The sequence below is a fragment of the Brachyhypopomus gauderio genome, chromosome 6, assembly GCF_052324685.1.
Source record: "Brachyhypopomus gauderio isolate BG-103 chromosome 6, BGAUD_0.2, whole genome shotgun sequence".
In the NCBI taxonomy this organism is placed as follows: Eukaryota; Metazoa; Chordata; class Actinopteri; order Gymnotiformes; family Hypopomidae; genus Brachyhypopomus; species Brachyhypopomus gauderio.
Window position 1 is genome coordinate 17,972,837 of NC_135216.1, and position 27,023 is coordinate 17,999,859.

Below are 27,023 nucleotides of genomic sequence, written 5' to 3' on the forward strand. Positions count from 1 at the left end.
CAGACGACACCACCCTTAAAGAACCCTACAGATGACACCACCCTTAAAGGACCCTACAGATGACACAAGCTTAAAAGAATCCTACAGATGACACCACCTTTAAAGGACCCTACAGATGACACCACAGTAATCTGGGACCCGGATGGTCACATGTGTACATATGTGCTAGCATGTTAGCTTGCTAAACCCCGTTAATGTTTATGTTAAAAGAAATGTAGGATATGTCAGGGTGTTATGACTTTATGAAGCACCAGTTTTACCCAGAGGGCTGGTGTCGAGCTGATTGAGGCCAGTGTTAGAGTCGAAGCACCTGCAGTGCCAGGGGAAGGATGACCACATAAGGGCATGAAACCATCCACATATTATTTCCATTTGTGTGGGCAAAACCATCTCTGGTGTTTTCTGTAATAACCCACCCAAATGATTCTCTCCAAATGTCGCCATGGCCAAAGAATGGTTATTGCATACTTAACATTTAATATCAGGAAGTACATATTTGATTTATAAGTGCAGTGTCTAATTTTTGCCCTATGTCTAGAGCCCTGCAGTGCACATTAAGGGTGTGTGTGTCTGTGTGGGTGTGTGTTTGTGTGGGTGTGTGTTGGGGATATATTTGTGTGTGTTAGTGTGCATGTTAGATTAGGTTAATCATTACATACATTTTACCTTTTCATTTTGCACTCTCATATATCTTTCCAGGTTTGAGTAATCTAAATAAATAATATCAGAATAATAATAACAAGGATTCATGGGGAGAGTCAGTTTCCTAGCAACATGAAAGGAGGCTGCTATCCAAGCTTTGTGTGTGTGTGTGTGTGTGTGTGTGTGTGTGTGTGTGATTGTTTGTGTCAGAAACATTGTGTCTGTTTGCACAGAATAGCACCAATAATCCATACGTTGAGATTTGTTAAGATCAAATGCTCTCCACAGCACCAGTAGAGGACAAACATGTCAGATCCAAGCCGTCTCATATCGTATGTGTCCCTGATGAAACCAAGGCCGGTTCTTCATGTTCCACAGATTCACCATGTCATGTCGGATAAGCTGTGAATCTGTTCAGATACAGCAGACAACTGAGCTGTCGTCTTATGGCCCACTACACACGGCTGTGAGAACGAACGGGCTTGTAGCTCCCAACATTGAGGACGTCAGTGAGAAGAGGGCTTTCGTTAAAAGATGGTGGCATGTTTGAATGAATGAATGTTCAATTAAATTCAGTTAGTTGGTGTACAGTTAGCTGTTCAACCACTGCTGGAAAGAGGCGTTAAAGTTGCAGACTGCATTCGCTATTTCAAAATGTATTTCTAGCAATCTCTCTACAGCCTCGGTCACCATTAATCAATGGGAACCATAGTCTGGTGCCCAACTCCTTTTGGACAGTTGCCAAGACAACAGGAATATACATATTTTCACTGCTTATGCTTGTGAGTTTCTTAATTAGCTCTCAGCTGACTTTTGATTGGCACTGCTTTGCACAGTAGCCCTCGTGAGACTTGTGAGCATGTGTAGAGGAAGGAGCGGATATCACATGACCTTTCTGGGTGTTCCAGGGCAGCAACCCTGAGAGGACTCATGGACTTTTATTAATCAGTCAGAAATTCCTCCAGAAGCCCAAGACCTATCAGGGGTATTGATTAATTATGCTTGTGGATTACATGTTACTGGGAGGGTGATGCTTCTGATAAACCTCCCAAAGCCAGTGTGATCTTGCTAGCAGACTTGTTGCCTGAACCTTACCTAAATATTTTATTTTTGCTACAATTTTGATCATTAACTTTGCTCAGTTATCATTGACATGTCTGTCTGGCTTAAAGTTCTTGTCTGGTTAAATTGCAATGTATGTTGGGAGCAAGGAATGAATTATTCATCATATTATGTTATTTTGTCATGGCATGCACACTGTCCCACAGCCACACAGGACATCTATGAAATGGGATAGGACGCTATTGCTACAGGTAATTTTGAATGCTAGAAACATTTGAATTTCTAGTTTGTAAACATAGATCCAAGGGCTGGTGTATGCAGAAGCTGACACTGGGCTAATGCTTTGGTACAACCCTGTGGTGATGAACCTTCACTTAAACAGGACACACAGGGCAAAATCTGACCCATAATTACAATCAGCACGCTCATGTCTTCTAAACGTTCCCACGGAAAAAAGGACAAACAACACCTGTATTTAACTGAAAATAGTTCTCCATATTTTGCCAGCAATGCTGGTATTTTCTAGTTTTTGTCAAGTGCTTCTAAAAGAGAATTTCTTGCTTTGAAACGAGCTAATCTGAAGTTTTTAACCATTTCTGTATTATGCTAAAACATTTATGGACTAAAGAAACGCTGCTGATGTGGACCTGTAAAAGCAAATCAGGCTGCATCACACAGGCGGGAGCTTAAACATCCTCGGGGAACAAAGTGCCTTTAATATAGCATATCATCATCAGTGAGCATGGCTTGAACTGGGAGTGATCATACCCTGGACTGGGAGTGATCATGGCTTGGACCTGGACGTGTCTTTGAAGTCTCTGCTTGCTGTGTTTTTCTTCAGCTAAGTCCTGCGCTTCAAGAGCACTTAACAGATGTTTTAACACTTTCCAGCAGAGGGCGATACCACAGTTACTTTGGAGCCTCCTGTGGTTTTCTTCTTTCTTCTTTTCTTCCCTTGAAGAAAGATGAGCAGAAGCAGCTGGGATGAGTCAAACTCCTGCTGTGATTACGTGGAGATGCCCAGGTGTCCTATGGACAGCCTGCTAATAATGATGGAGACAAGAAAAAAGAGATGGACAAAGAGAGTGTTTCATTCCTCTGCTCATGGAGTCTGGAGGGCAGAGCACATAGAACAGCAGGGTGGAGGTGAGCAGGGTGGAGGTGAGCAGGGTGGAGGTGAGCAGGGTGGAGGTGAGCACGGTGGAGGTGAGCAGGGTGGAGACGAGCAGGGTGGAGGTGAGCACGGTGGAGGTGAGCAGGGTGGAGGTGAGCACGGTGGAGGTGAGCAGGGTGGAGGTGAGCAGGGTGGAGGTGAGCACGGTGGAGGTGAGCAGGGTGGAGGTGAGCAGGGTGGAGATGAGCAGGGTGGAGGTGAGCACGGTGGAGGTGAGCAGGGTGGAGACGAGCAGGGTGGAGGTGAGCAGGGTGGAGGTGAGCAGGGTGGAGGTGAGCAGGGTGGAGATGAGCAGGGTGGAGGTGAGCACGGTGGAGGTGAGCAGGGTGGAGACGAGCAGGGTGGAGGTGAGCACGGTGGAGGTGAGCACGGTGGAGGTGAGCAGGGTGGAGACGAGCAGGGTGGAGGTGAGCACGGTGGAGGTGAGCACGGTGGAGGTGAGCAGGGTGGAGGTGAGCACGGTGGAGGTGAGCACGGTGGAGACGAGCAGGGTGGAGGTGAGCAGGGTGGAGGTGAACAGGGTGGAGGTGAGCAGGGTGGAGGCGAACAGGGTGGAGGTGAACAGGGTGGAGGTGAGCAGGGTGGAGACGGGGTGGGGAAGACATAGTCCCACAGATCCCAGTATGAATGCACTGTTATCTCCATGACTACCGAGGCTTGGGAAGTGCCAGAGGTCTAGGAGATCGCTCTGCCTCCCAGGAGAACTCCGCCGGCTGCCTCTCCTGCTTATATCTGCCTGATGAGATCAACCCAGCTAAAAGACACCCAGGATCCTGAGACACCTGTGCTCACTACACCCAGACGGGGACAGGAATGTGAAATGAAATGAAATGTGCCATATTTGTCAATTGTGATTTTTCACCGCAATCAAAATTTGTCCTCCGCATTTACCCATCTGTGCAGTTAGAACACACACACAAACACACACACACTAGTAATTACTAGGGGGCTGTGGATCACACATGCCCAGAGCGGTGGGCAGCCCTAGCCCGGCGCCCAGGGCAGTTGGGGTTAGGTGCCTTGCTCAAGGGCACCTCAGTCATGGCCTCAGGCCCGGGAATCGACCCCACGACCCTCCGGTCACAAGACCAGTTCCTTACCACAGGACCATGACTGCCCCGTCCTCCTGCGTCTGCTCATGGACACAGCCTTCATGAGAGGAGCCTCTAGCTACTAGAACTGTATACCGTCCTTCATAAAGCAGGAAGTTCAGGAGTTAAACCAGACACAACATCCCTACTGAGTTCTAATGCCAGTGGCATTTCCAATTTTTCCAACAGGTGTTATTTCTTTGCCATTCTGAAGAGTGCCTTATCCTTTTGTTTGATGCCAAAATACCACATGGATTTCCATCCCCCAAAATCGATGCCTAGCAAAAAATCCTTGATGGATTTGAACTGGATTATTACCACAGATGAGTGACACCTCAGTAGTAGCAGGTCAGATGCCTGGTACAGTCAGTTAATGACACAATGGTGTTCCAGAGAGGGTGCCTTATCTCCTGCTGGGCTCAGAGGAGTAGCTTTGTTCAATACTTTTGTCACTGAACAGATCTGTTTACATGTTTCAGGGTTGCCAAGAGGAATGGTGAGTTCTTTGAGCGAATGAACAAAATCATCCAGAAGCAGGAGAGTCTACAAGCTGGCACACGAGCTGAGGTAAGAATGGGGGGTTTCAGAGGATCACATTCTGGGGGTGAGGAGTGGGCTAGTTAGCGAGGCTTATCCACTCTAAAATCCATTTGTCTTACCCTATGGGGGCAGATAACATTGGATGTGGAGCTGTTTATGGCGCTGGTTACTGAGGCTGCAGGTCTGGCCATCACAAGCTGTGCTCAGTGGCTCAAGCAGCCTTTTACATCCACCCCATGAAGCAGGCGTTTGATTGAATTTGCCTGTCCGAGAGGTCTATGGGGGAGTGTCCCCTGACGACAGGAGCAGAAATCGATTGCGCATGCAGCCAGTGCTTGGAGTAATTCTTGACTGTGAATGACAGATGTAGGGTGTGATAGTGGAAAAGACCGCAGCACAGTCAAAGGGATCATAATTCTGCAGTTATCCACGGATATAGTGGAGCAGCTCAGAGACCTTGAGCTCCTCGTAGTCACTCAGTCTCTCTGTCACACATGTCCAGGAGGAGATTCTCGCAGGTCCACCACCCCCAGAGCGCACAGACCAAGGTTTCATCCCAGAGAAAACCACCAGGGACGAGGTGAACTTTTCCACCATCCCTAACAACATCTCACATGCTCAGCATTAGCTCACTTTCCCAGGGTCCATGGCTCTAACTATATAACGCACTTGATTTGTTAAACGCTAAATATAATTTTTGCCTTATACATAAAGGCGTATCTTAAAGACTTATTTTCAACAGTAATTGTACTTGCAATTTATTGATTTCATATTTTTTCAACAATGAAAAGAAACGTTTAGATCAGTATAGATCTAATGAGATTTCCCTTTGGGCTAATTACTCTAATCATTCCTTTAATCACAGATTTCCCAGATCAGATCTCACTACTGTGCACTGCAGTATATGTATGAGTATTGTTTTGTGTTAAGTAAATGTGAACTTGGCCTCTTTCAGCTGGATTTACTGTATGAGGAGGCGGTCTACACAGTGGTGAACCGCGTTGGGGTCCCGTCCCCCGAGTACGTGTCCAGTGAGGAGGACTTATTCGACTACCTGCAGAAGGTACGGATCTCCCTTTCTCCATGTGACAAAGGCAGTAGGTCCTTATGTGCATCATGTGCTTCAGTTCAATGGAATGTTTCTGACATTCCCATTAGAGAAGTGGGGAGGGGGCGTGTGCTGGGCTGAGGGGGCGTGTGCTGGGCTGAGGGAGGGGGCGTGTGCTGGGCTGAGGAGGCGTGTGCTGTATTGAGGGGTCATGTGATGGGTTGAGGGGTCGTGTGCTGGATTGAGGGGGTGTGTGCTGGGTTGAGGGGGCATGTGCAGGGCTGAGTGGGTGTATGCAGTGCTGAGTGGGCGTGTGCTAGGCTGAGAGGGCGTGTGCTGGGCTGAGGGGGCGTGTGCTAGGCTGAGGGGGCTGAGGGGGCGTGTGCTGGGCTGAGGGGGTGTGTGCAGGGCTGAGTGGCCGTGTGCTAGGCTGAGGGGGCGTGTGTTGGGCTGAGGGGGCGTGTGCAGAGCTGAGGGGGCGTGTGCTGGGTTGAGGGGGCGTGTGCAGAGCTGAGTGGCCGTGTGCTAGGCTGAGGGGGCGTGTGCTGGGCTGAGGGGGCGTGTTTTTATTGGGTTGGGTTTTATGAATTGGAGCAGATGCTCTTGCCTCATATGTGATTAAACATCTAAGCCGCTGGGTCGGAGGCTCAGTGCTGATATTACAGCCGCTCCACCACAGCCGCTCCACCACTGATGCTCCACAACTGACACTCCACCACTGACGCTCCACCACTGACGCTCCACAACTGACGCTCCACCACTGACGCTCCACCACTGACGCTCCACAACTGACGCTCCACCACTGACGCTCCACCACTGACGCTCCACCACTGACGCTCCACAACTGACGCTCCACCACTGACACTCCACCACTGACGCTCCACAACTGACGCTCCACCACTGACGCTCCACCACTGCCTACACCTGTTCTGTTATTTCCCTGCCTCACAACTAAATCTTTTATATCTCCATCATTCTGAGCTATTTTGAGTAGCAATTTATTAATTCACTTACTCTATGTATCTAAAATGTACAACATAAATGAAAACATTGGCAAGTACATTTCGAATGTGCTGAAGTCAAAGGCGCTGATATCAAACAAAGATCTCGACAATATTACACATGCAAATGACACCTTCACTGCTGTCCTCTTTACACACCCGTCAAGTGTATTCTTGCTTGGAGAAGTTTTATGAGTATGCTGGGTAGATATGTGTCTTCTCTGGTCATCTTTCTACCTCAGGCCTTTGATATGGGTCAGGAGGAACATGACATCATTCTGCGGAAAGTGAAGGAGGCCAAGGTGAGCTTCAGCTTCTTCATGCGTCCTCCGCTACCACACAAATACACCTGTCTTCAAACACTCACTTCCACATATGGACCGAGTTACTTCTGCTTATCGTTCCACATCAGAGCTGTTCATGTGAAAGAGACTCTCTTCAGCCATATGCAGTGAATGATTTTCCTTAAGAAACAAGCAGTTCTTCAGTCAACTGTCAGGGTCTTTTGAAATGTCACAGTGAAAGACGCACCGGGTTCCTTGGGCAGAATCCTTTAAAAAGGTTTTGAAAGGAACTGAAGAAATATTGTAGCGTTTAAGTGGCCGGGAGTTATCCGCGTCCTCGCGTCTGGTCTCGCGGCGGTCTCGCGGCGGTCTCGCGGCGGTCTCTCAGAGCCTCAGTGGGACACAATGCACTCACTCTCGGCCCCTAATGGTGAGAGTGCCTATCGATTCCTACGCTTCTGAAAGACTCATGTGCATGTGTGTCTCAGGCTGAAGGTTTTAAAGAGAAATGCCCTTGCGTGCACATGGCTACAGCTGAATCTCCACCTCGAGAGAATGTGATGTCCACAGACAGGAGCACAAACATCTAGCACACTGAGCAATCATTACATAAAGCCTCCTGTGTGCAGTGAATCTGTGAACAGCCAGCCAGACATGTGACTATGGCTTTATGTATTAATTAAAGGGACTGCAGCATGTGGACGAAGGTGTTAAAGACAGTCAGATGCTGCCAGAAGACTAAATTGTTAATTAAACAGCTAAATCAATAGTCATAAACAGTTACAAAGTGTGAAGATTTTGTGTCAATGTTTGGTAGAGAAAGTGCTAATATTAATTCTGGCCTCCTTCCTATTTTGTTATGATCTATGCTGTCAGATTATTAGCAAGCTCCTTGCTCACACATATTATTTAGTGTCATTTCCAACAGTGAAATTTAGAACCAGTGGCGACACACTTCTTTCTTTTTTTAACGGTCCTCCTGAGCAGCTTCCACTGTGAGAACGTCTGGAGTGCGGCTACTAATCAGGGCTTTTGGTCCTCTTACTGCATGTTGGTAACCCAGATGTCTGATTCTTTCTTTGACAGAGAGCGAGCTTCTCTCTACGAGTCTCTGTCATGAAAGGCAAGAATCTCATGGCAAAAGATTCCAACGGTGAGAAGATTTTTTTTGTTTGTATTTTTTTGCAATCTGTGTCTGATTTCAACAATTTTAGGATGGGGGGCCATAGAATTTGAGATCAGGGTTATAAGGCTCGTCTCTGTAGCCCAACCCCAGTGTAGATGCTTGGTTATGGTAATTACGTTTTAGTGATGACTGTGTTTCTTGTTGCGGTTTTTGTTGCTTGTCCTTATATATGGTGGTGGTGGGGGTGTTACAATAGGTTACAGCGACCCATACTGCATGCTGGGAATACTGATGGGCCAAAATTCACGAGACACAGAGGAGAGGAAAGAAAGAAAATTTAGCTTCCGAAAGAGGAAGGAAAAGTTAGAGAAGCGTTCCAGCGTCAAGGAAGTTCTGGCCGCACGAGACATCCAGGTGACCGACGTTAAACCTGAAACGCTCAACCCTGTGTGGAACGAACACTTTGTTTTGTGAGTATGTTTTGTGTGTATTTAAATATTTTATGAGAATATGCATTTTACAAGTGGACAGCATGTACATCAAAGACATGCATCTCGTTTTGCGCAGTGACATTGATGATGTCCAAAATGATCTCCTACATTTGGACATATGGTAAGATCATTTTAAATACATGAATATTTTATGCTTGCACTTTCCATAGATTTTCTTACAAAGGTTAAAGACAAAACCCAGTAAATGTAAATGCTAATTGGTGGCTTATAAATGTAGCCAGGTTTGGATTCCGGACACGTTTTTGCTGATCAATACAATTTGGCAAAAGTGACAAATTTGTGTAAAGTAAATTTTTGCCTGGAGCATCTTGCTCCCCCTCATCATTCTGCCCCCCCCCCCCCCCCCCCCGTCCCTCACCTAACCTGCCCCTCACCTAACCTGTCCCTCTCCTAACCTGTCCTTCACCTAACCTGTCCTTCACCTAACCTGTCCCTCTCCTAACCTGCCCCTCTCCTAACCTGTCCCTCTCCTAACCTGTCCTTCACCTAACCTGTCCCTCTCCTAACCTGTCTCTCACCTAACCTGTCCCTCACCTAACCTGTCTCTCACCTAACCTGTCCTTCACCTAACCTGTCCCTCACCTAACCTGTCTCTCACCTAACCTGTCCCTCTCCTAACCTGTCCCTCTCCTAACCTGTCTCTCACCTAACCTGTCCCTCACCTAACCTGTCCCTCTCCTAACCTGTCTCTCACCTAACCTGTCCCTCACCTAACCTGTCCCTCTCCTAACCTGTCCCTCTCCTAACCTGTCCCTCACCTAACCTGTCCCTCTCCTAACCTGTCCCTCTCCTAACCTGTCCCTCTCCTAACCTGTCCCTCACCTAACCTGTCCCTCTCCTAACCTGTCTCTCACCTAACCTGTCCCTCACCTAACCTGTCCCTCTCCTAACCTGTCTCTCACCTAACCTGTCCCTCACCTAACCTGTCCCTCTCCTAACCTGTCCCTCTCCTAACCTGTCCCTCACCTAACCTGTCCCTCTCCTAACCTGTCCCTCTCCTAACCTGTCCCTCTCCTAACCTGTCCCTCACCTAACCTGTCCCTCTCCTAACCTGTCTCTCACCTAACCTGTCCCTCACCTAACCTGTCCCTCTCCTAACCTGTCTCTCTCCTAACCTGTCCCTCTCCTAACCTGTCCCTCTCCTAACCTGTCCCTCTCCTAACCTGTCCCTCTCCTTCCTCCTTCCTCCGTCCCCTCACCGTCCCTCACCTTTCTCCTGTGCTGTTTTCTGTCCCTCATGTTTTACTGGCTCTGTCACTTTTTCCTCCAGGGATCATGACGACGATGTTTCTGTGGCTGAGGCATGCCGCAAGCTGAATGAGATCAGCGGCCTCAGAGGAATGGGCAGGTATGTCTCACTCCTCCAAGGAATGGGCAGGGATATCTCACTCCATCCTGACAATCATCTGATGCCTAAGCCATGTCTGGATAAGGCAGTGGTTACTGGTATCTGGTACTTTTGCCTCTGTGTATTGGCATCCAAACCCTTGATGTCTTTCTCACATCAGGTACTTCAAGCAAATCGCCAAATCAGTGCGTTCCAATGGATCAGCAGCTTCAGGGAGTGAGGAGAACGCAGACGACTTCCTCGGCTGCCTCAACATTCCATTAAGCGTGAGTTCAGCATCACGCTTGTTTATATTTCAAATATGTTTATGAAAAATGGAAAAAGCTGGTCCCGTGTCAAGTAAACCAGGACATCCAGGTATCTAGAAACTACCGTAGCCAAACCAGTGATCCATCTGCAGTGTGCAGAAGACACTGTGCTCTGTGAAAATGACTTCTGAAGGTGCAGCTGTTGGCTTCTCTCACCAGGAGGTTCCAGTGGTCGGATATGATAAATGGTTCAAACTGGAGCCGCGCTCCAGTGCCTCCAGAGTGCAGGGAGAGTGTCACCTCATCCTCCGGCTCTTCACCACGCAGGTAGCGCCCGGCCGCCTCTTTTCCCCGTTCTGCCTCTTTTCCCGGTTCCGCCTCTTTAAACAGTTCTTTCCCCGTTCCGCCTCTGCTCGGGGTTCATCTGTGTTGTGGCTGGGCCTAGTTTTGTCTTTTTTAAGGAAGTAGTTTTTAATATTCCTTTCTCTGAATTAGAATCATGACCAGGATTAGAAGTATGATGATGTAATGACATGGTACATGGATACATGCTACGTATACTCCCATCTGCTTCAAAAGCTCTTTTTGCTGTTTTTCACAGCGGGACACCACTTTGACTAAAACGGTCTCAAATGTGGTCATCCATCAGAAGATGTTAAGCCGGATTTTGGACTATGAGCACAGTCATGTTCAGGTTGGGCTTCCATATATGTACGTTATTATTATTTGTTAATTACTCAACGGCAGGTTTTCCGTGGCCATGGTTATTACTTACACTGAATCTTTTACAGAAAGAGCCCTACAACTGGAATGGGCAAGTATCTCCAGCCGCGTGGACTATTCTTTCCCATCATGCCGTGCAGGCTGACCTCTCACCTTTGCAGCAGGCAATCATGTGCGTATTAACTCCCGATCCCTTATTGGTAAAAGGATCAGCACACCACACACCTCACTCCCAACACTGCCTCAGGTCAGCCAAGCACATGGGCGCCGCTGCTGTGCCTCGGTGGAGGTTGTGTGCGGGTGGGTTGGGCGTGCTGCAGGCTGGTTGGTGAGGGTGTGTTTGGTGTGTGTTTGGTGTGTGGTTGCAGTCGCTGGCACTCTTACAGCAGCCACCATTGCGCCCAACGGCTGTGCTACTCGCTGCTGATCCGACTGCTGCGGGCTGTAGGGACGGAGTGGGAGACGGGCGGAGACCGGAGGGAGCTGGTAGGTCCTCCACACACACGACCCCACCCATACACAGCAGCACGGGTGGAGGGACGCTCGCATCTCCAGGTCCTGTGTGTGCAGACAGCCAGAGGTTGCTTCAAGGTGTTAGAGCAGCACTCTGGGCTAACTGGGATTTAGGTGAGAAGTGCAGAATGTGAAGTGGTTTGATGTCTCTTTGGGGCCAAAATGCTCTTTCATTCCAGGAAAGTGTCTTGTTGTCCGAGAGCTTCAAGCTCTACTGCGACTTCTGCCTGTCGCTCATGAAAGGGATGAGACAGATATTCCCCTGTACCCACCCTGCAGCCACTACACGATGTGAGCTGATGCTGAGGTAAACACACACACACACGTACACACACACACACACACACACACACACACACACACACACACACACACACACGCACGCACACACAAACACGCGCACACACACACATACACAGTTTTGAACACTCTGAACTGGGGAGTCTTTTCAAGTCTTTTTTAGCTGTCACAAAGCTGATTTATGTGTGGACGTTACAGGTGCTGCGTCCTCACTCATGTTCTCTGTCTGGAGTGTGTGGGAGGCGCTGATCTTCTGGGGGACCTTTCCCAACATTCCTTCTAAATGTTGTATAGTAGCCTTGTCTCATAAGGCAATGAGTGGATGTATCAGGGCACAAACGCAGAGTCTGATGAAACAGGTTGACAGGCATGATGGAGGGTGTCCTGTGCTGTCCTGTGTCCTGACACTCAACACAGGGTGATCACACGGCAGTGCGAGCACACACGCTGCGTATCTCAGCGTGTGTGAAGCAGCAGGATGGACTTGCTGCCTGTGTTCCTTCTGATGATGCTGTCTCTCTGTGTTCTTTTGTGACACAGGACCATTGGACAGATACAGTCGATGCAAGCGTTCAAAGACGTGTGCCCTAATCGCAACGAGCTCCACCTTGAGATAGCGACTGTCATAAAGGTGCGGCTGCCTCTCCCGAGCAGTTGTTGTCGGTCGTAGGGAGCCTTCAGATGTTTTCAGGTCCTTCTTGTGCATTTTCTCTTCTAAATACAGAAAGGCACAGTCGAGTGGTACGAGGCCACAATCTCACACTTTAAGCCAGATGAAGGGGTAAGTGTCTTCAGCGTCTACTGTCCAATTAACGTCACATGTGCAGTAGAGTTTCTAATGTGCCCAGTCCTGTTCTGTTAACTATCCACATTTTGTGCATCCAGTGCAGTGGAGCATGTAGTTAACTGATGGTGGTGATGGTGGTGATGGTGGTGATGGTGCTGATGGTGCTAATGATGCAGGGGTCTGTGTTCTACTGCAGACTCTGGAAGAGCAGTTGGAGAGGCTGGTTCTGGTTGTGGATGCAGTGTGTGTAGATGTGCAGAGAGGACTGAATGTCTACAACAAGCTCTTTCACAGGTAACCATTCAAGGTGTTTTTTCCCAGCAGTGTCTTGTTTTGCTGTTTAGAGGTATTGCCTCTGCTTTTAATTTCAAGAACAAAAGCAAAAAGGTTCAAGAGCTCTTCGGGGCTCATGTGGTTGTGGGCCAGGTGTGTTATGTGTGTTATGTGTTATGTGTGTTATGTTGGTTGGAAGTAAACTCCACCAAACTCCACTATGTAGCTATGTTGCAGAGTTGAGTCAAACTCATCAGCGCCACCTCATGGAAGCTCATGGTGGAGTCACCAACCGAGATTGTTGTTTCTTTCAGCTCAGTGAAGGTTGACTTCTTCAGTATCTCCTATCGGCAGCTAGAGAAGCTGGTGCGTATGGAAATTAGAGAGTTCATTCTCCCATTGACAACACTCCAGTTCATTCTCCCATTGATAAACATGAGTTGGGAAAGCGTGGCGGTAACAATGAGCTCGTGCCGCACGTCCAGGTGGCCGATGACGTAAGTGTTGCCATGGAGCGGGTTTGCGGGACTCTAGAGCAGGAGGACTCTCAGCTCTCCCAGACCATGGGGGAGACCCTGTTCGAGCTCTTCATGTCCCTGAAGACCCTCAAACGCTTCAGGGAGTTCCTGCCTCTCAAGTGAGTCACGGCATCACAGCTTCCATCTGTGAGGAGCGGATCACTCTCCGAACCTCAGCAGGGCCATCGAAAAGAGCATGACTCACCAGCAGGAGGGGGAGGGGCAAACGTGGCTGCTGGCTTATTTACAAAAAAGTTAACAGCTATCTTTAGCTCAGCCACTCTGTCATGATTCTGAAGTGCTATTTATAATCACTGATTCAGAGATGACTGCTCGTTTTCTTATTTATATCTTATATCTTCTATATCTTATGTTTGTTTTTTTTTAGGGATACAAAGATGTTGGCACTGACTGGATTTCACAACTGGTTCAAAAGCTCCATCCATAAATGGCTCCAGATTGTTCATGAGAAATCTGTGGAAAGAATCCGCAGGGCTGTGGAGACAGACCAGGCGAGTTGGGCCCTGAAAAACAAAACGTCCTTTGCTTGATTGCACATTGTTGAGGTGTAGAAATATGGACCACATTTACATAATGACCTAGGAAAACTGTGGTCTCTCTGATTTCCACATCCTCTGGTGTGAAAAATTAATAGTTTTCTTCTCGCTAGGACATAAATGTCCCATATTCAAGTTTACCAGCAGGGTTCCCTCTGTGTTCATTCGCACATATATGTGTGTGTAGGTGTAGTTTCAACATGAGCATATGTGTGTATGTGAGAAAGGGAGAGATTAGTTATAAGTGTGTGTGTGTGTGTGTGTGTGTGTGTATGTGTGTGTGTGTGTGTGTGTGTGTGTGTGTGTGTGTGTGTGTGTGTGTGTGTGTGTGTGTGTGTGTGTGTGTGTGTGTGTGTGTGTGTGTGTATGTGACAGTTGGAGCCAGTCCACAAGCAGGCCAAACACAGCTCTTCAGCAGTGGACCTCACCACATGCTTCAGCCAGGTGCGAGAGTTCTGGGCGCAGCTGTCATGGCCTGACTCAGCAGGTGCCTTCATCTTCATCACTCGCCTGACGGACGTGAGTGCTCGCACGCAACACTAGCAGTCATGTGGCCGCGGAGGGGACACCCCCTCCTGGTTTTGAACCCTGCACCATTTGGTTTGGCGCAGAACTTCTGCAGCGAGGCTGTATCCTACGCCGAGCTCCTGAAACGCAAGGTGGAGAGGAGCCAGTTGGGTGGAGACCACCGGAGCTTCACTGTGCAGGTCTGACCCAAGGGGAGGAGGGGGGGGGGGTTACTTGCCGTTCCCTTCAGCACTGGGTTAATGGTACGATCCACAGGTAGCAGGTAGGGGAGGGCTCTGTGTTTCATTCAGCACTGGGTTAATGGTACGAACAACTGGAAGGGAGGACTCACTGTTCCGGCCTGTGGTGAGTCACCTCCTTCTGACTTTACTCTCCCGGTCTCTCCTCCTTCCCCTCTCCTCCCCCTGCCTGCGTTTGCACAGTTGTGCGTGGCGCTGAACGACGCGGAACATGTGCGCTTGTACCTGACCGGGCTGCCGCGGGAGTTGTCTTGGCGGGCGGTCCAACAGGCCATGGAGGAGTCCTGCGGTGCAGAGGGCAAGGAGCAGGTGAACAAAGCCCTGAACGGGCAGCTCTACAACGCCGACCTGGACCTGCAGAGGGAGGTCAAACGCCTCATCACGCTCCTTACTGATAAGGTACTTGGCGAGCACCGTAACTGAAATAACATGGCTGGCTTACCAGAGACAGAGAAACAGGCCTCATTCATTCCTAACTCCAGAGTGAAGGCAGTGAACCGTAATCATTAGTCACGGGGACCGATCGCAGTGCCAGACTGTGTTGCTCGAGAGGGCCACTGACATGAGGCGTTAATGGCCACTACTAGTAAAGAGTAGCGGCGTTTGCACCTCGGTGAGAGCAAATGTGGTGCAGACGCTTGACGCCGTTGGTGACGTTCTCCATTCTGCTCTGTGCAGATGCTGCCAGAACTGCGCAGATGCATCCAGCACATCGGCCTCTCTCCAGACACCATAAACAACGACGATGTGAGGACCAGCCGGGTTTGCTCCTTCCCTCACAGCCTCTGATATGCGCGCCCGGGAATGTTATAGGAATGTCGGCAACATACCTGTGCTGTAATCTGTTCCAGGCAGTGTCTCCGCTGATGAAATACCTAGAAACCACCTTGGTCATTCTCAGTGAGTCACTGGTGAAGGAGAACTTGTCAAGGTAATTACCTCCGCCATTCCAAATGTTGCACCAGAACAAGACAGCTTATGGTAATACGCCTGCTTGTAATAATTGTAATTGGCGACAGGAGGAGGAGTTGTTCTGCCGTTTGTGAGTAATGGTGACACGGCAACGTTTGCATGGTGACTGGTCGCAGGGGTAAATAAATTACTGAGGTACGTATGGCTCTGTGGTGCTCTTCTATCTCAGGGTTCTGTTGAGTCTCTGGGAACTTCTGCTCAGAATGATCCTGGACTCAGTGGCAGAAAACAGAGGCGTCCAGGTGGAGTTCTACACACGTTTCCAGTACACCATAGAGGTTAGTGATGATGAGCCGGAGAACAGATGCTATCATGTCCAAGCTGGCGACCTCTCAGTTCTGTGCTCGCAAGCCGGCGAAAGCACAAGCATGTAAACATGAGAGAATTTAAGGTGAGATTTGTAGATGTAACTGATTCCACCTACAGGGCATCTCCCATGGGCCGCACGCTTGCATTAAAGACTTACAGAAAAGATGTACACCTAAAGATCACGCTAATTACCATGCTAATTACCATGCTAATTACCATGCTAATAGCTGGGTTTCGTGGCCTCCACTCCTGTTTAATCGCTAGCACTATTTGGGCTAAGGTTCCCCCACACTTTCCACCCTCCCGGCATCAGATATTCACCAACCCAACTGGCAGCCATTCGTTCCTGTACTAAGGGGAGTCCCCACAAGAACAACAATGTGCGAGCATCACTATTCTGTGAGGCAGGAGCTGGCATGAGTCCTGCAAGGGTGAAGAAGCCTAAAGAAGCGTTGGGCTGTGTGGGAGGACCAGCTAGTCTGTGTATACTTGGCCTGTTGGTTGAGCAGAGATCCCATGGTGTTCTACTAATGTACGCAGGTTTGCTAGAGCTTCTGAAAGATAGATAGAGAGAAAGAGAGTTTAGTAGTGGCTAGGATGAGGATGTTGGGTACCTTGTTGAAACACCATCCAAGATACAAAGAACACTGAAAATTTAATGACAACCCTTCCCCCCCCAGAAACTAGTGCGGTTCTTTAATGCTAATGGTGAAGGGTTGCTCCTGGAGGATCTAAAGAGCGGAGACTACAAGGTAAAACTGTACCCTCCACTTTGGCCTGATATTTCCCGCTATGGTGAAACGAGCCTCTAATGCCTCGTGACCTGCTTGGACATCTGCTGTTACAGGCCCTGGACGAGGAGTTGAGACTGAACAAGTGCTCCTCATTCGAGCTGATCGAGCAGTACTTCCTGGAGAAGATCTCCCAGCAGGTAAGCAGCACCCCTGCTGGGCTCTGACTGTCCTCCTGCAGAGAGAGGAGGTGTTGATTGGGAGCCGAGACTTCACGCTCCCTTCCTTCCTCTGATGATTAAAGGTTTATGCCACTCACTTCCGCTCAAACTAGCGGTGCTTTGCACTAAACCTGACACTTGGATGCAAGCTTCTGTTGCTTGTTTACCAGACGAGCCAACTTGCAAAAGCAAAAACTAGCCTGCTTAGTATACTGCAAGGTCATCTTTTAGCATTTAGCATAAGGCATCAGGGGTCCACAGTCAAACTGACGTCAATCAGTGAAATAATGTGTCTGCGTTGCAGAGAATCCTAAAGCACAGTCGCTTTGGCCGTATCAGTGTGAAATGTTACTACGACGCCCCTGAGCAGAGACTCACCGTGGAGATACTGCACGCTGCAGACCTCATCGCCTTGGATGCGAACGGTAAGTGGGAGCCTGGGTTGGATTCCCCGTCCTGTCTGGTCCTTCTGCTCTAGGTCTTCCTGGTTTTAACCATGCTGGGGCCATTCTAAGAAGTGTCTCCACCCCTCCACTCCTTCAGGGCTCAGCGACCCCTTTGTCATCCTGGAGCTCTGTCCTCACCACCTCTTCCCCAACTCCAGGAGCCAGCGCACTCAAGTGAAGCTGAAGACCCTGCACCCGGTTTTTGATGAGGTCTTCTACTTGTGAGTAGGACTGACGGGTCAGAAGTGTGTTACGTCTGGTAGTGCAAGATCCTGCGTAGTAAAGGTGCAGAAGAGTCGTCCAGGAATCATGGGAAGAAGGAAAACGGCAGCAGTGAGAGAGCTGAGCATGGGCAGGTCTTCTCGGGGAGGGCGGAGCACGGCCGGGTCTTCTCGGGGAGGTCCTAGCACTGGTGGGTCTTCTCGGGGAGGTCCTAGCACTGGTGGGTCTTCTCGGGGAGGGCGGAGCACGGACGGGTCTTCTCGGGGAGGTCCTAGCACTGGTGGGTCTTCTCGGGGAGGTCCTAGCACTGGTGGGTCTTCTCGGGGAGGGCGGAGCACGGCCGGGTCTTCTCGGTGAGGGCCAAGCACTGGTGGGTCTTCTCAGGGAGAGCGTAGCATTGGCAGGTCTTGTTAGGAGGGCTACATCATAAAAACATAAAACATAAAAACAACATGAAAGGTTTGTGCAGTTCCTAGACTGACTGTTGGCTCTGTGCAAATAAATGTCAGTTAATAACAGGTAGCCATTAATTATAATAACACATTTATTGACAAAAAATAGCTAATGGTAGTAATTTGACTGTGGGGTTGCACAGTTGTAATCATTCAGAAACCTCCTCCACCCTCTGCAGCTCCTCCCTCTGAAGCTCCTCCCTCTGCTGCCCCTCCCTCTCAAGCTCCCCCTCTGCAGCTCCTCCCTCTGTTACTCTTTTGCCACGCCCCCAGGTTGCCGGGTTGCCACTCTTGTTCCTCTGCATATGTTACACAACCAGACACACACATTTTAAAAAGTGGCAATAAAGCTGTTCACAGTTAGACCAAGAAATGTGAAATGTAGGTGTGTGTGATAGAAATTCAGACCTTTATTAAGACCTTACCCAGACCGAAACAATCAGACAAAACAGTTTACACCTTGATTTACATAGTAATGATACACTTTAGTTTAAGAGTGGAGTACAAGTTTGTGCTCTAATATAGTATAGATAATATAATATAGCGGTCAGTAGTATAAGGTTGTTAGTATGTGGTCAGCAGTGTGAGGTCAGTAGTGTGCGGTCAGTAGTATGAGGTCGGTAGTGTTTGGTCAGTAGTGTTCTCCACGCTGCTACAGCAGGATCTTCTCTCTCCACAGTCATGTCAGCCCAGAGCAGTACAGACACCGCTGTGCCTGCATCACCTTCACCGTCATGGACTACGATTGGCTGTCCACCAATGATTTCGCCGGGGAGGCGGTGTCTCCCTTGAGTGACTTCTGCTGGCCAGGCCGACCCAGCGCCACCCCAGCTGGGAAGAACCTGCAACCGGTCATCCTGCACCTGTCCCGCCAGAAACCAAGTGGTACACACCCCCACCCGCACCGAGGACACGCCTTCTCATTGCTGTTTAAAAGGGATCATTTTAAGTAGTTTTGTTAAGATGGTGAAACTCTGTTGGCTCACTACATGTAGTGCCACAGTGCATCTATGTCTGCATGTAGAAGCAGAGATTTAGTTACTGAGGCATATTACAGTGAAGACAAGTCACACGTGTGGCTCTTAAACGCCGACGTTTCCTCAGTGCCGCAACCTGACAGACATCTCCCGTTTGTCGAATGGGTTTCCAATTACTTTTGTGATTCTCAACTAATAGGCTTTCTATTAAGAGGTTATTGTTGTGTGTCCCAGTGGATGCCTTCCTTACTCTGTGTGTTGTCCTCAACCAGAGAAGCCAATCATGAGGATGCTGGAAGCACGAGCCGGGGACCGGGAGGCTCAGGAGTTCGTGCGAAGACTGAAGGAGATTGAGAAGTCAATGGAGGAAGAGTGATTTCTCACCAGTGGTACACATTATTCCCAACCATGTGCTTTTCTACCTGTTCTATGTTTGCTATTTAAAACAAAACTCTTTTAAATGTGCATTTTTAATCGTTGTCCAGAAAAAAATGTGAGATCTATGAAGATCAGTATTTTGTCACTGTTCAGCACTTACTGTGCTGTGGTTTAATGTTTTTTGACGCACAGAAGGAACTCGTGAGAATTCTATGACAATAGTATATTTTGAAATATGTTTAGTTGGCTCTATGTTAGATTTAAAATGTTATCTGAAGCATGATTTCCTGTGACTTGAAATCTAAGACATGCTAAATGTGCGGATGAGACTGGTCATGTTTTCTTTCTTCAAAATGCAAACTCTTGAAAGGAATTGTAAGAAGCCAAATTTCACAGAGTTGATCTACAGTCCAGCTGTGGTATCACTGTAGCAAAGAAGATGAAAACGCCAGACTCTGGCAGCCTGTCAGACTGACACAGACCAGGTTCTTCACCTTTCTTTATGATTCTGGGTAAAGTGCTCTTCATGCACAGGTTACTGTCCCAAACTGTGAATGTTTAGCTAAGCATTTGTTCTTGAACAACACTGGACTGTATTAAGAATTTTACTGTAGCATTTTGGTGAGACCTCGTCTTTTGTAAAGATTGTTTGTTCTTGCTAAGTGGTTATTTAAGTGAATGGGTTTTATGTTTAGACGTCTCTTCCTTCCTCAGTCTCCCAGTTTTCCCGCTGCTGTTGTAACCCCTCGCAGAAAACTCTCTCAGCATGGTGAAGGCAGCTGGCCAAGGTTTTAAAAATGACTTTATAGATTTTTAAAGTGCAAAGTCTTTTTATCTGAAATGCAGCCACAGATTTTCAATGCAGTGGTTGTGTTTTGTAAAGGGGCGTAAGGAACTGGATGGACCGAGGTCTGTTATGATCAATCTCTTGCTCTAACAGTTGTTTTATTTATTTATGAAGGATTGCCCAACACTAGCTTTTCACAACACTACCTCGTCAGTAATCTTATTTCTCTCACATGTCTGTTTGTTATTTTACTCATGATGGATCAATCAAGGTATAAATTCCTTGTTTTTCAGATTCATTTTTCATCACTATGGGGCAAAATCTGTGTTACTCTACATTAACTGCCCACTCACCAGACCCAGGCCAAGCAGAGGTCCAGCACACACGCACCAGGTTTCTTCCCCCTGCACTCACGTTTTTCCACATCTCTGTTCTTTTGACACACACACACACACACACGCGCGCACACACACACACACACACACACACACACACACACACACACACACACACACACACACACACACACACACACACAAACACACACACACACACACACGCGCACACACACACACACACACACACACACACACACACACACAGACACACACACACACACACACACACACACACACACACACACACACACACACACACACACCCACCCACCCTTGCTGTCAACCAGGAGTACACCCTGTCCCTGTTAAACCACACATACCAGCAATGCTGTTGAAAACTTTTGACGCAGTGTGAAACTATCGGCACCTCTCCGTATTCCATGTGACTAATGGTGTATCATATGTGTGCATGTGCGTGCGTGCGTGTGTGTGCAGTGAACTCAATAAAGAAACAACAACATCACAAGCCTTTATCGAGAGTAATCTGTCACGAGCGAAACATTCATTTGTGGGTGCTCAGGGAGGGCTCAGGTGGAGATGAAGGTCACACCTTGGCCAGGGCGGCGGAGCTACGGTCAGACCTTGAGAAATGCTGGTGGTCGTCAGGCTTCTTAGGACTTCAGGTTCTCACCACTGCCACAGAGGCCCCGCCCTTCTCAGACCACACGTCACCATGGACACAGTTGTAAACCTCGTTCAAAGTTCAGTGTTGGATAAAATCATGGACACATCATAACTTGCCTTTACTATTAAATTAACATATTTAATTTGTGACTTTGGATTTCACTGCAAATTATATGTTGATATATTTCAGACATTATTGTCATAAAATGCTATGCTATGCAAATCAGGAGCTACTTATGTAAATGTGTGATGTCTGTGCAATGGGCGTGGTCAAAGTGAATAAGGCAGAGGGAGAGCGGTGAAAGCTAATACTAACACTCACCACTAGGTGTCCCCATAGTTTCAAAGATTTCTGCCATCAGTTCTTTGACTAGAAACTAGGTGGCATAGTAACAAACGAAACCAATATGTTAATAGACTCCAGCAGTGAAAGACCGCAGGCTTTCTAGGATTTCTAACCTTTGCATAGCTGTCATCTTCTGTTTTCTACAATCCTGCATTTCAAAGCTTCATGTACAAACATAAGTGTTGTCTTGACTTCTGTGTAGTTCCAATCAAACCACTGTAACCCAGAGCAACAGTGCAATTATCCCTCCGGAGGAGGAGGAACAGGAATCTCTGAGATGAGCACAGTAGCATCATGATTATGAATACACATTAAAACGAGCACAGACACCCAGTTATTATCGCCTGCTCGGCCACTGACATGGAAGTTCTGCACATCACAGTAGTGAAGAGATGAACTTGCTCATCACACACAGCCTGTAATTACGTCCTGTGTTGAACCGCCAGTCCGCCTGCAGGTGTTCAGTATTGTTTATGTTTTTCCACTCAATGCTCTGAGGATTTCTGGTTCTTCTGTAGCGCCTCTCCATGCGTGAACTGGCCAGCCAATCACGATCCGCTTCATGCCCCCCCCCAGAACTTCGGGGTCGCTTTGGCAGTTTGAGGTCGTTGTCATGGTGAAAGCTCAAATGTGAGCCAGCACGTTTGAAGGGCCGTGGTACAGAAGCAAAGTGACTCAGCTGTTTAAGTGCTTCTCCACAATCCAGAATTCACTCTGACTCTTCTGTTGACCACAGACTGCCAGCAGTGTGGGCTCAAACGGTCGTGGGTCCCAGACGAGCTGGTCTGCACCACTCATGACTGCTTCCTTTCTCATCCCCAGTTTCCTCTTCCCATCACTTATGAACGATTGATGTCAACACCCCGATGTTCGGCCCTCCCGAGACAGCAACGAGAGCAATGCTAAGGATCCTCACGTTACGTCTCTTGTGCACAATCTAATGAGGCAGCAGAACACAGCTGATAAAGACATGACTGACGCACAGCCTGTCCAATAAAAATAACAGAGGAACTCTGTATAACTACGTGTAACAAAGACTGTAATTCCAACAGCATTCACTCAATAACATACATACACAACCTTCAATTTTAACTGACACTCTTAACCTCATTTCACATCTGCTGTTTTGAAGCATAGAGCTTAAACAAAACTCCTGTCACCACCCATTTGCTTTCAGACGCCAGCGTACCTTGGCAGGTCGTGCTGAGGTGTGCTGTGCTAATCTTCTCCGGTTACGTCGCGAGCTAAGGGCTCAGAGTCGTGTGAGGCCAAGGCTCGTTTGAGCTCAGCTCCAGGGGTTTCCTACGCTGGCTGGCAGGGGCTCGTAAAGCCAGCAATGGGCTGTTAAGCTCTGAGGAGCTCATGCTGGTGGTCAAGCCCCGTTGGTCATTGCAGCTGGTGTGTGGGCCTTCACTGTTGGAGCGCTAGGCGGGGAGGTGGGCGGGACAGAATCGATCAGGCCACATCTCTGTGAGGATGGGAGCTGATTGGTGCTTGCGTTTAGAATCGCGTAGTCATAACAACTCACTTTCGTTCTTTTGTTTGGCACTCGTAATCATTGTTCTTGGGATGAGTGAGTTGTAGAATCAGAACATGCTCGCAGTGTTGACCCACTCCACACAGGAGGAGCATGCTCAGACCTGCTGGGCTGTGGAAGGAGGCAGGTGGAGGCTGAAGACCCCAGCGGGGGGAGGGACAGCCAGGACAGTGCAGCCAGGGCAGCGGTGTGGGACAGTGGTGAGGGGTCAGTGGTGTGGGCGGGACAGTGGTGTGGGACAGTGGTGTGGGCAGGACAGTGGTGTTGGGAGAGTGGTGTGGGGTCAGTGGTGTGGGGTCAGTGGTGTGGGCGGGACAGTGGTGTGGGCAGGACAGTGGTGTGGGACAGTGGTGTGGGACAGTGGTGTGGGGACAGTGGTGTGGGAGAGTGGTGTTGGGACAGTGGTGTGGGAGAGTGGTGTTGGGACAGTGGTGTGGGAGAGTGGTGTGGATGGGACAGTGGTGTTGGGACAGTGGTGTGGGGTCAGTGGTGTGGGCGGGACAGTGGTGTGGGCAGGACAGTGGTGTGGGACAGTGGTGTGGGGACAGTGGTTGGGAGAGTGGTGTTGGGACAGTGGTGTTGGGACAGTGGTGTGGATGGGACAGTGGTGTTGGGACAGTGGTGTGGGGTCAGTGGTGTGGGCGGGACAGTGGTGTGGGCAGGACAGTGGTGTGGGACAGTGGTGAGGGGCCAGTGGTGTGGGGACAGGGGTGTGGGACAGTGGTGTGGGGACAGTGGTGTGGGGACAGTGGTGTGGGGACAGTGGTGTGGGCGGGTCAGTGGTGTCGGGACAGTGGTGTGGGCGGGACAGTGGTGTCGGGACAGTGGTGTGGGTGGGACAGTGGTGTGGGACAGTGGTGTTGGAACAGTGGTGTCCTGTTAAGGAACAGGTGGAAGACCTCACGGTTGCATGTGTGAACTAAAAACAACGATCAGAGTTCAGACCTTTTGTTTCTTCAGATCCCCAAACTCAAGATGTAAAACTAATGAAGTCCAGAGTGCAAAGAAAGAATGAGGAGATGAGGAGTAAGAGAGAGAGAGAGAGAGAGAGAGAGAGAGAGAGAGAGAGAGAGAGAGAGAGAGAGAGAGAGAGAGAGAGAGAGGGGGGGGGGGGGGGGGTTTACTTCACAGACGTCTCCCAAATCTGAGTGTGCTTAATACCATCTAGCTTTTCTAGACATCCCACAAGAATCAGGATCTTTTGAGGTTAATACCATGGCACTACTCAGAAGATCATTTACTCCTTTAAGGTTAAATGAAACCTCTCATATTTCCCTGGAACTGCTCCAGGGCTGAAGACGTTTGATGCTTTGAAGGTTCACTTCCCGTAAGTGCCTTGGGAGAACTGAGCAAGGCCTTGATGAGGACCAGAGTTGTGAATGTGGGCACAAGGTTTGGTCTGAGGCGGGGCAGCTAGCAGAGGAAGAAGCCTTGTCTAGGTGCCCTGTTCTGGGGCAGCTGGCTCTCTGTTGCCCTCACTGACCACTCTGATCCCTTATTGGCTCTAACGCCACTCTAATCCACCCACAAACGTCTTAACAATAAAGATGTTCACCCCAGAGCCCAGCTCCGCCCAAACGGTCACCCCAGCAACGCCCGCACCATGACTCTTTCTTACCCGCTCAGCCCGTGAGCGTTTGATTATAGCCACAACATCACAGCAGAATCATTCATGGGGAGAGATGTGCGCGTGCCGGGCTGCAGTTAAGTGCCAGGATCTCTTCACTTCAGTCGTGTTGGAGCTTGTCTTCTGGAAGCAGGAAACTCCTCGCTTGGGGGGTTTCCAGACTATGATGTGAGGGCAGCTCAACACAACATGCTGTCAAAGCCATGGAGAAGGAGAGAGAGAGAGAGAGAGAGAGAGAGAGAGAGAGAGAGAGAGAGAGAGAGAGAGAGAGAGAGAGAAGGGGGATAAACTGCTTTTCGCCAAACGATTCTGTTCCAAAGCGTAACATGCCTGCTGGAGGTGGTGAGATGTTGGGAGGTGCTGGTGGCTAGGAGTGCTATCAGCAAACTGAAACTTACCAGAAGTGACTGAAAAGAAATAATGGGAGTGAAGTTCTTAGCAGTGGAGTGACAGCAACTAATTAGATTCCTGGAGGTAAGAGTTCAGAGACAGGCACCTGTTGAAAGGGGAGTTGGCTGAGGGACACAGGTGGGCTGTGGCCATGGCGTCGGGGTATTTAGGTGTTGGGGTAAATAGGCACTGGGGAGTAAAACTCAGGCAGAGGGAGGGCAAATACAACGACTCCTCTGGACAGCATCTAAGGAATGCAGCTGGGTGTGGCTAGTGGGGCGGAGCCTACACAAAGTTCAGTAGCTCCTCCTCCTTTCATGAATGGGTCCCAGAAAGTGCAGATTCAGCCAGTTTATATGTGTGTAGTGGAGGGAGGGAGAGACCCATTCTGAGGGCTCAGATGAAGCTTTTGTGTCCCATTGTGTCTGAATATATATTGTAGAACTCAGAGGGTGGAATGGTAGACCTGCATAACATGGCATCGACTGACGGTCGAGACCAGAGCATGTCTGTCATTTCCTGTGGCGGGTCTACTCAACACATCGTCATGTCAGCCCACTGCAGGGATAGAGGCAGATCTTCAACCTTTGGAATACAGAACAAGCATTGTTTCTGTTCTGCTGAAGGTACTTTACTCTTTTTTTTTTAGTTATACTGAACACACGGCTGCACACGAGTGAACATCGAATCTTGTGTCTGCTGAGCTTACAGTTTATAGGTCAGTATCCTGACACATGAGACATCACATGAGCTTCACCTGACCTCTTCCATCGTCCTCATGTTGGCTGGTGGGCTTTATGACCCAGCGGTGCCAGGCCTGTGTGCTTGCCTGGTCATCTGGCCCCAGCAGATGCCAGTACAGGTGGGCTGTGCTGTTTGTCACCCAGACCCGGGTTACAAATGCCTGAAAGGCTTAGTGCTGCCAGGCAAGAGGGGGGTGAACTTGACTGTACATCTCTTTGAGTTCTTACTATAATATGTACAGGCTGTCTTCTATCAAAATCGGCAGCAAAGTGTATCAGATCTGGATCTAATCTAGACCACTCCAGCTTATCTAATTATTCCAGATCCAGTAATTGTAAATCCGACTCTCACACAAACCCAACAAACTCAAATCCTGGAACGGTCCTGTCACAGTGGTTTAAAAACAGAAGTGATATCAAACATCTTATCAACCATGCCTTTCTCCTGCCTTATTAAAGAGAACACTTCAGCAACCTCGTGTCATGTTCTTCAAACCAAAGCTCCATGAAGGAAGCTGATGGGGAGAATCCTGGGCAGTGATCCAGTTTTAATTGCCTGTGAAAGACCACCATTATATTTGTCTTTGTGCACTTTTCCCAGAGTCTCCTGCCAACTCTGTGAAGTGCTAACACCTAGCACCACCCCCCTCCTCTGCACCACGATGCCATAACCTTTACTACACTTCCTGGTTCAGTACAGACGGCACGTCTGTGGGTCAGCTGGTCAGTTGCCAATCGCCCCAAGTGTCCGACGGCTCTTCCCTTTGAAGTCTCAGAAAGCCAGCGGTCTCCATGATCACCAGCCGTGGAGAGGAGAAGAATGGCACTGGTTACCATGGTTGCAGCCTCCCGGTTCACAGCAAGGTCAGCAGACGTCGTCCGGTTCCTCCGTAGTGGAGGAGACTTAGCCAGCACGTCCCTCACCAGCTTACGAATGCAGCGGAGCCGATGGAAGCTGCCAGCATTCGCCAACCTCCCTGCTGGGGCCATGTGCCCATGCTAAACAGAGCTCCCACTGGGGCCTGTTTCAACTGGATGAAGTATCTGACTGGTCTGACTTGTGTGAGCATTTAAATGGTGAATCTTGGTGGCTTTACAGGGTTTGTGTGGCAAATGGTCCCATGGATGCCAGCTAGCCAGGTGAGTTACGGATCAACCAGTAAGGGCAGTAGGGTTGGTTGGGTCAGTCTCCATAGTCTCCAGAGTGACCCAGAAGAGCAGCCTTCTGAGCTGAGAGTAGGAACGTCCTTCTGAGCTGAGAGTAGGAACATCCTTCTGAGCTGAGAGTAGGAATGTCCTTCTGAGCTGAGAGTAGGAACGTCCTTCTGAGCTGAGAGTGTTGGAACGTC

At 49.0% G+C, this 27,023-nt stretch overlaps 1 protein-coding gene across 1 annotated transcript in view; it reads left to right on the forward strand.

The window, feature by feature from the left end:
• baiap3 (BAI1 associated protein 3) overlaps nt 1–20,846 on the forward strand; it is a 32,472-nt gene extending 11,626 nt beyond the window's left edge. The window contains exons 3-34 of the mRNA XM_077009283.1: nt 4,449–4,536; nt 5,012–5,089; nt 5,465–5,572; nt 6,801–6,860; nt 7,929–7,995; nt 8,225–8,438; nt 8,536–8,580; nt 9,751–9,828; nt 9,989–10,094; nt 10,296–10,403; nt 10,678–10,770; nt 10,868–10,971; nt 11,168–11,285; nt 11,492–11,619; nt 12,153–12,243; nt 12,337–12,393; nt 12,596–12,693; nt 12,987–13,038; nt 13,158–13,309; nt 13,579–13,702; nt 14,123–14,266; nt 14,359–14,454; nt 14,698–14,913; nt 15,193–15,261; nt 15,366–15,445; nt 15,656–15,764; nt 16,476–16,547; nt 16,643–16,726; nt 17,052–17,172; nt 17,291–17,414; nt 18,547–18,752; nt 19,117–20,846. Of these exons, the coding sequence (XP_076865398.1) occupies nt 4,449–4,536; nt 5,012–5,089; nt 5,465–5,572; nt 6,801–6,860; nt 7,929–7,995; nt 8,225–8,438; nt 8,536–8,580; nt 9,751–9,828; nt 9,989–10,094; nt 10,296–10,403; nt 10,678–10,770; nt 10,868–10,971; nt 11,168–11,285; nt 11,492–11,619; nt 12,153–12,243; nt 12,337–12,393; nt 12,596–12,693; nt 12,987–13,038; nt 13,158–13,309; nt 13,579–13,702; nt 14,123–14,266; nt 14,359–14,454; nt 14,698–14,913; nt 15,193–15,261; nt 15,366–15,445; nt 15,656–15,764; nt 16,476–16,547; nt 16,643–16,726; nt 17,052–17,172; nt 17,291–17,414; nt 18,547–18,752; nt 19,117–19,220 (3,394 nt within the window). The 3' untranslated portion in view covers nt 19,221–20,846. The remainder of the gene's footprint in view (nt 1–4,448; nt 4,537–5,011; nt 5,090–5,464; nt 5,573–6,800; nt 6,861–7,928; nt 7,996–8,224; nt 8,439–8,535; nt 8,581–9,750; nt 9,829–9,988; nt 10,095–10,295; nt 10,404–10,677; nt 10,771–10,867; nt 10,972–11,167; nt 11,286–11,491; nt 11,620–12,152; nt 12,244–12,336; nt 12,394–12,595; nt 12,694–12,986; nt 13,039–13,157; nt 13,310–13,578; nt 13,703–14,122; nt 14,267–14,358; nt 14,455–14,697; nt 14,914–15,192; nt 15,262–15,365; nt 15,446–15,655; nt 15,765–16,475; nt 16,548–16,642; nt 16,727–17,051; nt 17,173–17,290; nt 17,415–18,546; nt 18,753–19,116) is intronic.
• Nucleotides 20,847–27,023: the final 6,177 nt, after the last annotated feature.